Source organism: Crocuta crocuta, unplaced genomic scaffold (assembly GCF_008692635.1).
Source record: "Crocuta crocuta isolate KB4526 unplaced genomic scaffold, BGI_CrCroc_1.0 scaffold128, whole genome shotgun sequence".
Taxonomy (NCBI): domain Eukaryota; kingdom Metazoa; phylum Chordata; class Mammalia; order Carnivora; family Hyaenidae; genus Crocuta; species Crocuta crocuta.
Window position 1 is genome coordinate 201790 of NW_027532232.1, and position 16270 is coordinate 218059.

Consider the following 16270-nt stretch of genomic DNA (forward strand, 5'->3'; position numbering starts at 1 on the left):
TGGCTATCGTTGATAGGATCATATATACTTTTAAAATGTCAAGCTTTTGGGGCAGCTGGGTGGCTCAGTCAGTTGAGCATTGACTCTTGTATTCAGCTCAGGTCATGAGCTCACAATTGTGGAATTGAGCCCCATGTCAGGCTCTGCACTAGGTGTGGAGCGTGTTTAGGATTCTCTCTCTCCCTCTGCCCCTCTCCCCCACTTGCATGCTCTCTCTCTCTCTTTCTCTCTCTCTCAAATTAAAAAAAATTTTTTTTCTTACAAGAGAACAAATCTACACCTTTATTTATTTCCTTTTCAGTTAGTTTAAATCCTTGAGGGGTACAACATCACATGGATTCTGTGGCCAATGACTTTAGGAGGAAAGTTGCTTCGGAATTTGGCACAAACCATGCCACTGTTTCCAGGAGTTACTTTCCCCAGATCACTCTGGTTTTATTCGGTTTGCCACCAGGAGTCACTGTGTTGTTCTCTGCTCTGTACACGTAGGCATATCTCTTGCCTGCTTAGAAATCAGTTTCATCTTGGGCATAAACACCTTCAGTTTTAAGAAGAGCTGTGTGCTCCCTCTGGTCGGAGACCCTGCTTATAGCCAGCAAAGCTGGCTTTGGACCACAGCCTTCCAGACATATTTATCGTTTCAGGAGTCCTGTTCCCAGCACGCCTCCACAGTTTCCAAAATGGTGGAAAGAGCAAAAAAAAAAAAAATTTTTTTTTTAAATAATTAAAATAAAATTTCAAGCTTTTAAAAAGTTTTGGAGAAACAAAATACTGTATATATTCTTCAACATTTCCCTACCCCTCACCTCACCTCACCTCACCTCCTTAGATTCCCAAGTATATATCTAGATTCAATTTTACAGATAAATGTTTATTCTGAGAAGCCTACTCGGATTATACAGCAGCACTCAACTGTATGTCACTATTATTAATTTCTCGCTGAATTACCTCCTTGATAATGTATATATCATAAGCATATCAGGGAGAGAAACTCATATACTTCCTGGGCTATGTTTCAAGCCCCACAGTATAAGCAGCCTATGCTATTCTATAATATTTATAAATGTAAAACCACTCACTGTTGTAAATCTGTGATATCGTCTGATTGATTATCACGGCTTCCAGCATTTTCACTGTTCTGCTGTTGGACACATATACATCCTTTTATTTATTCCAAAGTGTAGGTGTGTAGATAATAGTTTACCTACACTACATATATACCTATAGGCAGTGTAGGTACAAGCAGATAAGATTCTCAGCTATTGATGAAACAAACTTCCATCTTCTTCAACCTTAAGACACAGAAAGTATCACCATGTTGTAAGTCATCAGCTCCCACAATGGGTGTGACAACTTCTCAGTTTCCCTTTCTAAGAGTCCAACGTCATTACCCAGTATCACTGTTCAGCGTAACCCTGGGGCTCAGTGGAATTCTTCATAGCACTCCTTCTTGTGTAGGGTCTAAATAAAATGACATCTGTCATAATGGGTCTCTAGTTTCCCAGTTCTCTAGAACTGGGTGTTTAAATTCTTGTGAGTTATTTGCATTCCTCATTACTTACATTGTTTCTGGATCCTTCCTTTCATGTGCTAATAGCTCAGAAAGTTTGCTAGCCTCGTGTCATTCTTTGTGCTACAGGAGTTGATCACATCCGTGTCCTCTGAGCTTCATCTGTGCTTACACATATCATGAGGGATAATTCAAAGTTCGCCCTCCAAAATCAGCCCTGTTAGCCACCTATTACCTGTATCACTGGAGCATTCAGATTAACCGGAGCCAATAAGCTTTCACATGCTTATTCCAAAAAGATGGCACAGAATAGTTCAGGGGGTCTCCAGTTGTTATATGTCAGAATCACTTACAAGGTTTAAACTAGAGGGGTCTAGAACACCGTATCCAGACAGACTGACATGGTGTCTGGTCGTCTGCAGTTTCAGCCAGTTTCCCAGTGGGTATTTCTGTTGAGTGTTGCAGCAAATATTAGCGCAGAGAAGCCTTTTCTATTTTGCATGGATGCTATTTGACCAAACTCTCTTCTTTCTTTCCTTCCTCCCTCCATTCCTCCCTCCCTAGTATCCTGCCTGTATCTGACTTGCATTTATGAGCACCATGCCAGTGCTGAGAGCAGGCAGAGAAGAGGCATGCAGTTGCTTTATACTCAAGGCCCTCTTAGTTTATATTCTCTTCATTTGTACACTTGACTTTGTAGCTCTCAACTGTTTTACATGCTCATATTCTGACATGAAGAAGTACGTATGCATTTTGCCTCAACTCAGAGCTTCTGGAAGGAAGCCTTCCCAGAGTTTTTGTCACGGCCTCTTGACACCAGCCCTGGTTCAATGGAACCTTTTTTTTTTTTTAATTTTTATTTATTTATTTTGAGAGAGACAGAGATCGAGCGAGGGAGGGGCAGAGAGAGAGAGAGAGAATCCCACACAGGCTCTGTGCTGTCAGACCCAGGGCTCGAACTCACAGGCCATGTGATCATGACCTAAATTTAACTGACTCAGTCACCCAGGTGCTCCTCAAGGGAATCTTTCTAAGCTTCATAATATTAAGAAATTTATTTCTCACTAGATTCTAGGACAATTGGTACAGATTTTTTATTGTAAATATTTCATCCTGTCAATTTGTTCTGACTTAGCTGCTGCCATCTTTCACCAAATTATTTTGAGATCCTTAGTTGTAAGATTAGCTTAACTTATTTTGGAAGTGATACATAAACCTGTTTCTTAATTCACATGCTGTGTCTCATACTTTTATTTCTTTCACAGATATTTCAAAAGCTCAACCAATACTCCTTTCTCCACTCTTATTTCTCAATTCTTCCACATTCTTTGCCACAAAAAAATGTACCTATTGCTTTTGCTAAAATTGTTCCAATTTCTGTTGGAATACTACCCGACAAAGTTGGCCCTGGAGCTTGGCTGGGTTTCTCAGTGTGCCCTTCCAGTATGGCCAGTACAGAGCTGGGTTTTTTTTTTTTAACCTCTGTTTAAGGTGATTTGATGTTAAGAGAAAATGGCTCAGGCAAGACAGGCTTCACTCCAGACTCCCTTGTGAGGTTTACCATATAAACTGCTTTGTAAATGACCACATCAAAGCTACGTTAGTCATATAGTAAGTTTCTAAGACTAACATGTCTGCCACTTAGAAATGGGCCCTTTTTCAGAAACATAATCTGGCTGCAAAAAGATATCCTCCAGCTTCAAGACTTTCGGGCTGTTCGGCTGAGGTGACCTCTTCAGGCTAAGAGGGTACCATATAGGCTAGACCCTTTTGGAACAGGGACAGGAGTCTTCAGCAGCTCTACTCTTCTTTCTAGATTGCCTAACGGCAAACATAGTCACTCCAAGAAGGAGCAATTTGGGTTAATAGTCGGAGCAACTTTCTTAAAATGTTGTCTTTGGTGGTCTCTTAGCCTGAGTGCGCCACGTTTTTTGGTTCTGGAGGAAGGGTGCAGACAAGATGGCTTCCAAAAAGATTCACTCTCCCAGGTTTTCCGTGACCCTCGAAGCAAGAAGGAGGGTTGGAAGTGGGAAGGGGATGGAGTGTGTGTGTGTGTGTGTGTGTGTGTGTGTGTGTGTGTGTATTGGGCAGGGTTGAGGGGGTGTCCTGATGCCTCTTTTTACCCCAGTTTTGGATGTCCATCGTGGCCACCACTATGCCCATACCCTGCGGAGGCTTCATGCCTGTGTTTGTGCTAGGTAAGTTCTTGTGGGAAGCCTGAGATCTTACTGAGAGCTGCAATCTAAGGTACCGGGAAATCAAGGAAAGGTCTGGGATGTTCGGGGTTTGTATTTGGTCTTACTGCCCAAGCAGGGATTGGCTCTGAAAATATAGAGGATCAGGAACTTGGACCTTTCAATACCTTCATTTCTTTCATCTTTCCTCTAGGAGCTGCATTTGGAAGACTGGTAGGAGAGATCATGGCCATGCTCTTCCCTGATGGTATCCTATTCGATGACATCATCTACAAGATCCTACCTGGGGGCTATGCAGTAATTGGTGAGACACATTCTACCCCCCGGAACTCCTAATCGCCACACTCAAACTCTCCCATGGCATCTTTATTCCATGCTACACAATGAGGTTTTAATTTTATGCTATTTGATTCAACTTTTGTTCAAATAATCAGCCCTTGGCTCTGACTCTCATTAGCTCTTATTGAACATCTTTGAGCCTTAGTTTCTTTATGTAAAAAAGGGATTATGGGGATTAAACAAGATAATAAGGAGGAAAACACCTAGGATTGTGTCTGAATGTTTGGTAAGGGATTTTTCTTTGCTTCCAAAGAATCACAGAAACAGCAGTGCAGGTGACTGGCTTGGATACTCCCATCCAACCTGCAGATGTGCTAATATTAACGGGACTTAAGAGTACATGGCTAAGAAACATGGGCTCTGTGCTCATCCCCGCCACTTGTCACCTGCATGACTACGGAACAAGTTAGCTACCTTTCCGCACCCCACTTTCTTTGCTCTAACGTGACTTCTGAGATATCTTACAATCCTAACATTCTGAGAATCTGTGATAATCTTTTTTTCATTAAATCTACAATCCCATGAAGCTGAAACCATGTCTAACACAGAGACCAGTGTAATCCTCAAAATTATTATGCCTCCTTCTTCCTTATGTTCTTCACCAAAAATCCCATAACGTCTAAGGCCATGTGTCCCTTAAATATAGAAGCACTAACCAGCCTTACAGTGCATATGGTGACCTGACTCCCCAATCACAGTCCTTTACAAAAGCCTCTTTCATCAATTAGAATCATCTGCTTTTATTCCCCATCAAGCAAGCTGTACACCCAACGTGGGGCTTGAACTGACAAGCCCGAGATCAAGAGTTACATACTCTACTGACTGTGCCCCTCTCTTTCGTAACTTTTTCTTGTTCTCTTTTCATGTATACCTCCTAGTGACTATTTTTGTTGATGGAAAAACATAACTAAAAACAAATAAGACAGATTCTGTTATCAACGAGTTCACAGAATCATAGCATTTTAGATCTGCAAGGGTCTTACGACTTATTTAATACCTCACTTACCTTAGAGATAAGAATATGGGATTCCAGAAGAATCAAGTTCTACTTATACAGTTGAGAAATTATAGAATCACAATCTGACACAGGTGTCATTCTCCAAGTCCACAGCATGAGTCCTGGCTTTTGACCCTCTTCACTCATAAATTATTGACATTGAAACCTGAGGTCCAAAGTAAAATGCTATCAGAGTTTTAAAATGCTCAGTTAAGAATCATCCAAACTTCTGGGGTGCCTGGTGGGCTCAGTCAATAGAGCATGTGACTCTTGATCTCAGGGTTGTGAGTTAGAGCCCTACACTGGATGTAGAGACTACTTAAAAACAAAACAAAACAAAAAAGAATGATCCAAAAATACAAACTCAAGGAACTGTCTTCATTTTATAAGTGAAAATTTGGGCACACACAATGATTTTGCAAATTGCCAAAGGACATCGAATAAGATCAAACTCATTTTCTATCAGTTCAGCATTCTTGCCACTACTCTTGACAGATAGTTATGTCAAGAGTGTTGGTACTGACCAAGGTCATGTCTCCCCGCTCTACGTCACTCCCCTCACATCCCCACGTGCCCTCCATGCCAGGAATGGCAACCCTAACCCACCACTTCCTGTGTGTCATTCTAGGGGCAGCAGCGCTGACTGGTGCGGTGTCCCATACAGTCTCCACAGCTGTGATTTGCTTTGAGTTAACGGGTCAGATTGCCCACATCCTCCCCATGATGGTGGCTGTCATCTTGGCCAACATGGTGGCTCAGAGCCTGCAGCCCTCCCTCTATGACAGCATCATCCAGGTCAAGAAGCTACCCTACTTGCCTGACCTTGGTTGGAACCAGCTCAGGTCAGGGGCACCAGCTGGAATTAGTTCAGACGTGATGGGGTGGGGGTGGTGAGGTTCTGAGGTTGAGACCAAGGTTAGGGTCAACATTTGGAAACGCTGCTTTGTGCTCATTTTTATGTTCCCACGTACTTACTGAATATTCTAAGTGATTGAATGCCTGGGATGGCAAAGGAACAGCCTATGGTGGGGCTAACCCCCCATGCTTTCTCCCTCCATAGCAAATTTACAATCTTTGTTGAGGACATCATGGTGCGTGATGTGAAGTTTGTTTCAGCTGCCTGCACATACGGGGAATTGCGAACCCTGCTCCAGACCACCACCGTCAAGACTTTACCGCTGGTTGATTCGAAAGGTCAGTGGGAAGGAAGGAAACAGACTCCTGAGCTAGTGACCTGAACAAGGGCTCCACCGAGGTGGAGGAGATACTGTAGTGTGGGCTTTTCGTTAGGGACCACTCATTTCTGCCACAGCACACCCAGCTGTGTTTCCTTTCGAGAAGGGAAAATACGGTCCCAACAGAAGCACAAGAAGATAGTTAAAAATCCAATTAGAGAGCTACAGCCGATTCTCATTAGTCACTGTAGTTATGTTCTCTCAAATCGCCATGAACGCTGAATCACGGGTACGACACTGAACTGCCCTGGAGGAAATGCAGGGTTAGGTTCCTCCGACCACATTTTCTTCGACTAATCAACGCATAAACTTGTTTTATGTGTGTTTCTCTTTAAAGACAGCTTATTTCGTATATGCTGTGGATTCACTAACTAGAAATCATGGCCAACAGGGCTATAACTCATGCCTGAGCGGAGCTCACCTAGCACACGGATGTTCTCAGTAAGGCCCATCACAGCCTTCTTGCTTGGGGGTGGGGAGGGGCAGGGTGGGGTTTAAGCAGCAAAATCACCAACACAAAACCAGCAAAAAATGGACCATGAAAAGAACGCTTGTTTACAATATGGGAGAGCATCACTTTTCCAGCCTCAGCTGGAAACGTGTGCACGGGAGGCTCCAGTCGTTCGCCACTCTGTACAGGTCTGTGACGGTAAGGGCACTTTGAGCACTGGTTTGGGGGTTACAAATACGTACCCGTGTTTGAGGCAGTAGATACGTTTCACAAACAGGGAATCCATGAACGGTGAGGCTTAATCCCTTATGTGGATCTCTTTGCTACTTTGCTAAATGGTAGCCGTCCTTCAGTGCCCGATGTGAGGGGCAGAAGAAACCATCTGTATGAAGGAGTGAATGGTTTATTCTTTTTAATGTTTATGTATTTATTTGGGGGAGTGGGGGCAAAGAGAGACAGGGAGAGAGAATCCCAAGCATTCTCTGCACTGTCAGCGTAGAGCCCCACTCAGGGCTGTGTCTCATGAACTTGAGATCATGACCTGAGCCAAAATCAAGAGTCCACACTTGGGGCGCCTGGGTGGCTCAGTCAATTAAATGTCCAACTTCATCTCAGGTCAAGATCTCATGGTTCGTGAGTTTGAGCCCCATGTCAGGCTGTATGCTGACAGCTCAGAGCCTGGAGCCTGCTTTGAATCGTGTCTCCGTCTCTCTCTCTGCCCCTCCGCTGCTCATGCTCTGTCTCTCTTTCTCTCTTTCTCTCAAAAATAAATAAACATTAAAAAAAAGAGTTGATGCTTAACTGACTGAGCCACGCAGGCGCCCCAGCGGAGTGAATGGTTTAAAGCAATGATTTCACACACCATTTTCTTTCACCATCCTTTGGCGTTTAATCCTGCTGTGTATTATTTCTTTGTGTAGTTTGTATATTTGTGTCTCACTAGATTAGGAATTCTTTGAGGGCAGACACTATAACTTCTATCCCCTTCAGACTGCCTCCCTGTAGGTATTTACTAGATTTTAAATCAATACTCACCTAGGGTTTGAATTAGTATAATTAAGAAGAATCACGTAGGGCCATTTGGAGCCATTAAATTTGTTAGTTCCTGATTTCAGATAATCAAAGTATCCAAATTGTTCAGGTTAGATTCATTTTAATATTTTTCCCAAATCCCAAATACTTTTTTTTAACGTTTGTTTATTTTTGAAGAGAGAGAGAGGGAGGGAAAGGCAGATTGCGAGTTGGGGAGGGACATAGAGAGAGGGATACAGAATCTGAAGCTGGCTCTAGGCTCTTAGCTGTCAGCACAGAGCCCGATGTGGGGCTAGCTCTAACTCACAAGTGTGAGATCATAAACTGAGCCGAACTCAGATGCCCAACCGACTGAGCCACGTAGGCGGCCCCCAAATACTTTTAAAGTGGCCTCTAAAGCAGTGGCTTTTCATTGGAGCCTGGGTACAGCCAATGAGATGCAGGGTTTTCATAATAAAGACAAAGACTTAACCGTAAGATTTATCTTAATAACACTGTTGCAGTTTTATGGGCTTATAATTTAATGAAAAGGTTAATTATGGTAGCAGAAATTTCCATATATGAAACATCTTCCTAGGAAAAGTAAGCATTTTGTTTATATCCTAGAAGAACCCAGAGTCTTTAAGTGATTAAACAGCAGATATCCTTGTAATCCTTGTAGACTTCTTCCAAAGTGCATTCACATCTCAGCCCATATAAATGGCTTTAAAAGTTTCTTGCTCTCTCTTTCTTTTTTTTTTTTTTGGAGAACAGGGTTGATTAGCTATTTTGATACCAAGTTCACCTATTTACAAACAGCCTGTATAATGAAGGGCTGCATCAGAATAAGTACACATTAGCACGAACTCCTATGCTATCAGCTGAGTCTCTAAGTGCTGAATGAGTGAAATGAAAGGGTCTGGGGGAGGTCAGTCCTGGAAGATGTTTGAAGTGAGTTTTCAGGAAGAGAAGGTAAGAGCTGGAAAAAGAAGCAGGGGTGCTGGGCTCGTGTCCGGGACTCCGTCCTGTGTGTCCTGCCGAGCAGGGCAGAGCAGGGAGTGGACCCCAGCCGGCCCTCAGCCTGCGCTCTGCTCTCCCCTAGACTCCATGATCCTGCTGGGCTCCGTGGAGCGGTCAGAGCTGCAGTCCCTCCTGCAGCGCCACCTGAGCCCTGAGCGGAGGCTGCGGGCAGCCCAGGACATGGCCAGGAAGCTGTCCGAGCTGCCTTACGACGGAAAGGCGCGGCCCGCTGGCGGCGGGCACCGAGGCCTCCCGCCTGAGGCCCGGAGGGAGTCCTTTGCCTTCGTGGATGAGGATGAAGATGAGGACCTCTCTGGGAAGCCCGAGGTGACCAGACAGGGATAGGGCTGGCGGAGCCGATAGAGTGGGCCAGGGGAAAGAGAGGAGGTGCCGATCACGGAGAAGGTCAAAGGGACCAGTGTCCCTGGGGGCCAGGGGCTGAAGGAGGTGAAGGGCTGAAGGCTGCAGGTGATGGTACCAATGAGAATCCAAAGGGACACAGGAATTCTGAACGGGGAGAAGGAGGTAGAGGGACTTCCCAGCACGCGTGCTGATAAGGGGAGGAAAGTGCTGGGCAGCCTCTTTCCCAGGACTGAGGATTTTCACCGTTCCTTTCAGCTGCCTCCTCTCCCTGCTCCTCACCCCTTTCCTGCTGCTCCGCTGTCCCCCGAAGAGCCCAATGGGCCCCTGCCCAGCCACAAACAGCAGCCAGAAGCCCCGGAGCCTGCAGGTGAAGATTCTCCCAGCATGCACCCGCATCACACCTCTCTCTGGGCTCTCCTCAACCTAACGGCTGCCACCATAAGGAGGGGTGAGGGCAGGGGAGGGCGGGAAGGGATTCCGATTCGTTGAGTCTCCATATCGCCATCCCAGGGAGTCGGGGCAAGGGCTGGTTTAGGAGGGTAGGAGAGAGGGTGTCCGTGGAGGTGACGCATCCGGAAGTACACACCCTGTTTGGCCAAGTGTCAGGGGCCCCTCGGGAGTCCCCTAGCCGGCCATTTCCTCCCAGGGCATATACTGTTTGTTTCCGTTTCTACCCACTTATCACTCCTCTCAGGTCAAAGACCCTCTGTCTTCCGGTCCCTGCTGCGCTGCTTACTGGGCAGGCCTCGCCCCATGAAGAAGAAAACAACCCAGGTGAGAACAGATGTGTCGTGGAGGGTGGACAGGGAAAGGGGCGAGCCTTTGCGGACTGAGACATCCATGGTCTGCGAGGCAGAAGGGAGGAGGGCCCACCAAGGAGAAGGTGCATATGGAAGGAACCATGAGTAGGAAGGCAGCCATCTGTGGCCGTCGCCTGCGAGAGATGACTCATGGCCAACGGACTCATAATCGCCATGAAAAGGGAAAGAACTTACACCTATGTCTTTCTTCTCTAGGAGTTAACGGATTTGGTGGACACCATGTCACCTGAAGAGGTAAGAGAAACAGCAAGAACCTGGGGTGGGCTGTTCTGTCAGATGAAGACGTTGCTCACTTTGTTCATCGTGTTGTTGTAAGAAGATGCGAGTCTAGGCCAGAAAGCGTTGTGAGAGGTTGGGAATGAGATATGACTATGGAGGGAGGGCTGGGCGCGTCGCTCAGAGGTGGGCCTTCTCAGAGGGATCAGGAGAAGGAAGTCTTGAGCCTCTATGCACGGATGGGACCGTAGTACTCAGATGAGTCTTAAGATCTTTTAACATTTAGACATTAGGGATATTTGGGCCAGGCAGATGCTGTGTAGGAAGCATGAGCTTCACCTGAAGCGCCAGGCAGCCAGCCGTCGCACTTGCCATGCAGAAGAACGGCATGGAAGCTAAACTCCATGCCTGCTGGAGGTGACGATGCTGGCTTGGTCAGGGCCCTGAGGTGGTGGACTACTAGAAAATGCCAGGAAACAAGCCTGGAAAAAACTGAAAACCCAGGGCAAACACTAACAGCAGTGCCCCACTGGGACAAACACCTATTTCCTTAAAAAGGTAGTTACTGAGTCTGTGAGAGAGAAAATCCAGCCCTGAATAGGCCTGGTCCTGAGGAGCAGACAGCCAGGGAGCAATGATCTGGAGCAAGCAGCCGGGCCATCCCGGTCGGAACAGACCCTGGGGTTGCAGAAATACCACAGGGACCAGTAGCCGCCATTCCACTTAGTAAAAGAAGGCAGGCCCACCACGGAGCTGAAATGGAAGAGCTTTGAAAGCCTATAGATGACAACCGTAATGGATATTATTCTAAAATAAGCATCTTTTTTAAATAAAGTTTATTTATTTTGAGGTGGGGGAAGGGCAGAGAGAGACTCCCAAGAGGGTTCCGCGCTGTTAGTGCAGAGCCGACACGGGGCTCAGTCTCACAAACCGTGAGATCATGACCTGAGCCGAAATCAAGAGCTGGACGCTTAACTGACGAGCCACTCAGGCGCCCCTAAAGTAAACATCTTCTTGGTCGGTCCAAGCTAAATGGAGGAGGGCATGGGGCGTCACAGGAGAGGAGGGAAGTCTGTCCCTTCTCTCCTTGTCACCCCTCAAAACACACACCCTTCTGATCAACGCCTTGTGGACAAATGGACTCAATGAGCACAGAACAAAGGGAACAGCTGCAGCTTCTGCCCCCAAGCAGGAAAACGATGGGTCGTGACTGTGGTTGAGGAGGGCTTTGCTCAAGTTCAAAACCAGTAATAATACTCTTAAAAAGTACTCCAGTGGGAAAGCTAGCTAGTTGATCAGTGAGGCTATTTAATGACCACTGGCAATAAAGCACCACCAGGGGTAAAAAGGAAGCATGTATTTTTAGCTGATCTCTTTCCCAAAGAAGACTTTAGGGATGTAAACTCCCACATGACCCACTGGGCCATTCTAGAAGGATGAGATCCATAGGAGTAAAAATTCAGGATATTTTGAACATGGTTTTCAGATGAGATCAAGAGGGCACCCTTGGCAATATCAAGGTGATACCTATGGGAAGAGTGGAAGAATTCACTGTCAGGTCGCCAGAGGTCACGTTTATCTACTCCTCTGTTAGGGGTACACACAGAGCCCCGGTTTGTTACCGGGGCTGAGCCTCTGGAAGTAGCGGGACAGGTCAGACCCCAAAGCAGAGATTCCCCTGCCCCTTGGACACAAGCTGGGGTTCCTGGAACGTGATCAGCAGTCAAGGTCGGAAGCCCAGCTCTTCCTCTGTGTCGTCTTGGGCAGACACTTACGTACCCTGTGCCTCTATCTCCTCATCTGTAAAATGAGATAATGATAGGTCGTTGGAGAGGATCCCATGAGTGAAGACACGTACAGCCACCCGAATAATGCTTGGCACAGAGGAAGTGCTGCTGCATGTATGCTGGAAACGGTTCTGTTACCGTTGTTCCTTAACGGAAGACAAGAATGGAACCAGGGAAGGCAGGCAATGACCGTAGAAAGATCCAGGAGGACAGGATCAACCAAAGCAGGGTTGGCACGAGCCCTACAAATAAATCATGTCTCCAGCACACCTGCTAAGCGGTCATCTATCCTGTGCTGTGAGGACGAGCCAAACCCTGTGTGAACCTCTCCTCAGGAAAGGGGAGGACTGGAGGAGGTGTGGTGGCAGTCCAGAACAACCAGGGAGGGACAGATGGACAGCACGCCACCGCGGACTGTCCACCAGGCACAGGAACCAGGACGTGGCCTTCGGAGACCTTCTCCGGAGCTTGACACATGGGGACTTGGACAGACAGAAAAATGAAGTAGTACGGAGATCAGAGGGTGCTGACTGAAAAGACATTTCGGGAAATTTTAGATTCCGTTATGAAAGTCAGAGCTCTCCTGGATTATTTGGAATCTTGGGGATTTGGGTGTGCGCATCTGAAATCAAGAGGAGATTAAGGCCTTCGTGCCTTAATGCATCTGTGATAGACAAAACAAAACAAAAATGGTTTTACTCTAGCCAGTCACATCTTCATGCCCAGCAAATAGTCCCCACAATGCGAATGTGCTAGTTTCTGCACGCGCAGTGGGTACCTGCACGTAACACTCCTAAGAGTTCACATCCGGGGCACCTGGGTGGCCCAGTTGGCTGAGCAGCCATCTTCAGCTCAGGTCATGATATTGCGGTTCCTGGGTTTGAGCCCCGCTCGCTGCTGTCAGCACAGAGCCCGCTTCACTTCAGATTCTCTGTCCCCCTCTCTTTCTGCCTCTCCCCTGCTTCCACTCTGTCTCTCAAAACTAAATAAACATTAAAAAAAAAAAAAAAAGAGTAGGAACACCTGGGTGGCTCAGTCAGTTAAACGTGGGACTTCAGCTCAGGTCATGATGTCTCGGTTTGTGAGTTCAAGCCCCACGTAGGGCTCTGTGCTGACAGCTCAGAGCCTGGAGCCTGCTTCAGATTCTGTGTCTGCCTCTCTCTCTACCCCTCCCCTGCTTGTGCGGTCTCTCTCTAAAAAATAGATAAACATTAAAGAAATAGAGTTAATGTCCTCATCTGTGTCCTGTAGGCAGAGGTAAGACAAATGCCAATAAAAGATTAAGCAAGATCCATGTCATATCTGTAAAGGAGGGAGCAGCAATGTGCTATAGGAATTGAAAAGCCTGCTCCTGGGTGGTTGGGAGAGCCGTGTGCAATACAGGGTGGGGGAGTCCAGGGGGCGAGAACAGCAAATGCGGGTTTGGGAAGGCGCGGCTGCTTTCACTGAGCAATGGGCATCACAGGAGTGGTGGAAAATAAGACTGGGCAGATGGGTTGGAAACACCAAATGTTTGGGGCACAGGGGGCAGGGAGGGTGGGGGAGTAGAGGACAAGAAGACAGAGAGGTGCTCTAAGCGCCTGAGACTGAAGTGATGTGGGGCCTGATGAGGGAGGAGAGGGTGCAGCCCCTGGCAGGAAAGGAGGTCTAGTGATGGGGGGGATGGGGTGTCTGTGACACCGCATCACGTATTTCAGGGTCTGGGCTGCCTGGGAGGGCTGTTTGGGGTCCAGCTGCGGACCTGAGGCCGAAGGGCTCCGGGATGCGGAGCGACGGCCCTACCCTGCCCCACAGATTGAGGCCTGGGAGCAGGAGCAGCTGAGCCAGCCCGTGTGTTTTGACTACTGCTGCATCGACCAGTCTCCCTTCCAGCTGGTGGAGCAGACGTCTCTGCACAAGGTGAGTCCTTGCCCCCGACTGCTGGGGGCCGCCGAGGGCAGGGGAGGTGTGGGGCAGCCCCGCACTGACGGGCAGCTCTCTCCCCGCAGACCCACACGCTCTTCTCGCTCCTTGGCCTCCACCTTGCTTACGTGACCAGCATGGGGAAGCTCAGGGGCGTGCTGGCGTTGGAGGAGGTAAGAGTGACGTGTCCCATCGGAGCCGCAGGAGGAAGATGGGCACAGCATGACGGGGTGCGGGTGGGGAGGGGATGGCTTGACATTCNAGGTTGGAGGGTGTGGGCACAGCAAGGGGCAGGTGGGCAGGACCGCCTCCCAGGGTCTTCGTGGACTTCCCCTGCCTGGGTTGGGATGAGGGGTCAGGGCGTGAGTCCCGGTTCGTGTGCGCGCTCTGGGGAGGGCCGTGGGAACCTGGGACGGGGTGGGACGTGGCTGAAGGAGGCCTGAGGGTCACTAGGAGGGGGTCTGGCCAGAGGGGCCAAGACCCGCGGCTCCGCGGGCCCCTTCCCCTGCCTCCCCGCTCCTGTGCCGCCTCCTGCTGCGGTCTGTTCTCTCGCACGGGTTTCTCTCACCGGCCCCATCCTCGCCCTCCTCCCGGTCGGTCGTGCAGCCGCTTGCCCTCTCCCCGCAGCTGCAGAAGGCCATCGAAGGCCACACCGAGTCCGGGGGGCAGCTCCGCCCGCCCCTGGCCAGCTTCCGGAACACGACGACGGTCCGGAAGAACCCCGGGGGCCCGCCCCCGCCCCCCGACGCCTGGAGCCTGCCCGCGGATGGAGCCGCGGCTGCCGGGCCCGCGGAGGGGGCCCCCCCGTCCCCGGAACCCGCTCTCTCCGGGGCCCCGGCCCCGGCGGAGGGCGAGCTGGAGGAGCTGGAGCTGGTGGGCAGCGCGGGGCTGGAAGAGGAGCTGGCTGACATCCTGCAGGGCCCCAGCCTGCGGTCCAGCGACGAGGAGGACGAGGACGAGCTGATCCTGTGACTCGCGCCGACCGTCCAGAGGCCGCGGCCCGGGCTGGTTCGTGCGCGCGAGGGTCCGTCCGAGGCCGGAGGCACCGCGCCCGTGTCCTGCCCCCTCCTGGGAATTTTTAAATGGGACGGTGATAGTCTTAGAGGAGGGCTCCTTGCGCAGAGAGCGGCCTTGATCAGTTATCTAGGCCGTGTCCCCCCATCCAGACAGGCAGGCAGGGGCTTCTCACCCCAGGGAAGGGCCTGCCGGTGCGTGGGGCTTCCCGGCTGCCTGCTGAATGGGCGGCACACACCCCGTGTCTCCCAGGCCCCCCTTATCCCCTGGGAGCCCGCTGCTGTTCTTGTTCCAGCACCTTCCTGGCTCTGCCTGTGCGTCTGCCAGTCTCCACGGCGGGGACCCACAAGGGCGGCGGCCTGTGGAGGAGACGGGAGCCCCTCCTGCCTGGTGGACGGATGGCCCCGGAATACACTTGAGAACTGTCGCACCCCTCCTCAGAGCCCCCCACCCCGTTCTCCCACGGGCTCACACCCGCTCCTTGAAATTTGCGCCACCCCACGGCACCCCTTCCTGGCTCCCACTGAAAGGCCGGTCCCAGGGCCCCCTCCTTTGCCTCAGACTTCAGCAGTGCCATGTGGGTAAAGGAGGAGCAGGCTGACAGAGAAAAGGTGTCTGTGGAGGAAGCAGGGTCACCCACACCTCCTTCAGGCAGAATCTGTCCCACACCACAGCCTCTTCACCCTCCAGTTTCCAGGTCTCTCCCTGGAAAATACATGCCCCTCCCCCATCATCATTGATCCGTCCTGCCCAAGGGTCAGCTGTGCCCTCCAGCTGCTGTGGCTGTGGCTTCTGCCCTCCAGAACCAAGGCTCAGGGCAGCCAGGGCTCTGGTCACTCAAAACCAGCCGTTAGACTGGCTCTTTGTGTTCCTCTTCTAGACGTGGAGAGAGGAGGGTTCAAAGTCAAGATGGCAGACGTCTTTGATGCTTCCCACGCTGGGGAAGTCAGATCTGTATCCTCCCCAGATCAGCAACACGGTTGCTGTTAGCCTGTCTTTCTTATAAAGTGGTCTTGGGTGTGCTGAGCCTCCACATCCCAGGCTTTCCCCCCTCCCTCCTTCCCTCCCTCCGGTTATGCCTTGTCTGGTTCTCTGATCTTGTCCCCTTTACATGCTCCTCCTTCCCCTCCTCTGTGCCCAGTCTCCATCATCCCCCAAATAAGACACTCATAGTCACATGTGCCACCACAGTCTGTTTAGTGCCACTGAACACAGCCTGTAGCCCTCTGCAACACCACGTCCCTTCCACCTCCCCAGGCCGCGAGAGTGAGAGAGAGAGAGAGAGAGAGCAGCAGCCTGGGGAGGGGGTTGGCAGTGGGCATCTGAGCCGAGCCCATGTGTAAATAATCTATAATATTTATATATATTTATATATAATTCTCTCTGTAATATATATCATATAATCTCTC

General features: G+C 49.6%; 2 protein-coding genes across 2 annotated transcripts in view; one reads left to right on the top strand and one right to left on the bottom strand.

Moving 5' to 3' along the window:
- The window catches only part of CLCN1 (chloride voltage-gated channel 1), a 32691-nt gene extending 16427 nt beyond the window's left edge, over positions 1-16264 (top strand). Inside the window, exons 13-23 of the mRNA XM_077778030.1 lie at positions 3639-3708; positions 3899-4009; positions 5670-5883; positions 6102-6235; positions 8841-9085; positions 9377-9488; positions 9816-9895; positions 10138-10176; positions 13740-13844; positions 13934-14020; positions 14475-16264. Of these exons, the coding sequence (XP_077634156.1) occupies positions 3639-3708; positions 3899-4009; positions 5670-5883; positions 6102-6235; positions 8841-9085; positions 9377-9488; positions 9816-9895; positions 10138-10176; positions 13740-13844; positions 13934-14020; positions 14475-14819 (1542 nt within the window). The 3' untranslated portion in view covers positions 14820-16264. The remainder of the gene's footprint in view (positions 1-3638; positions 3709-3898; positions 4010-5669; positions 5884-6101; positions 6236-8840; positions 9086-9376; positions 9489-9815; positions 9896-10137; positions 10177-13739; positions 13845-13933; positions 14021-14474) is intronic.
- LOC144242995 (olfactory receptor 6V1-like) overlaps positions 1-16270 on the bottom strand; it is a 309970-nt gene that overhangs the window by 173728 nt on the left and 119972 nt on the right. The gene's annotated exons all lie outside the window — the stretch shown is intronic.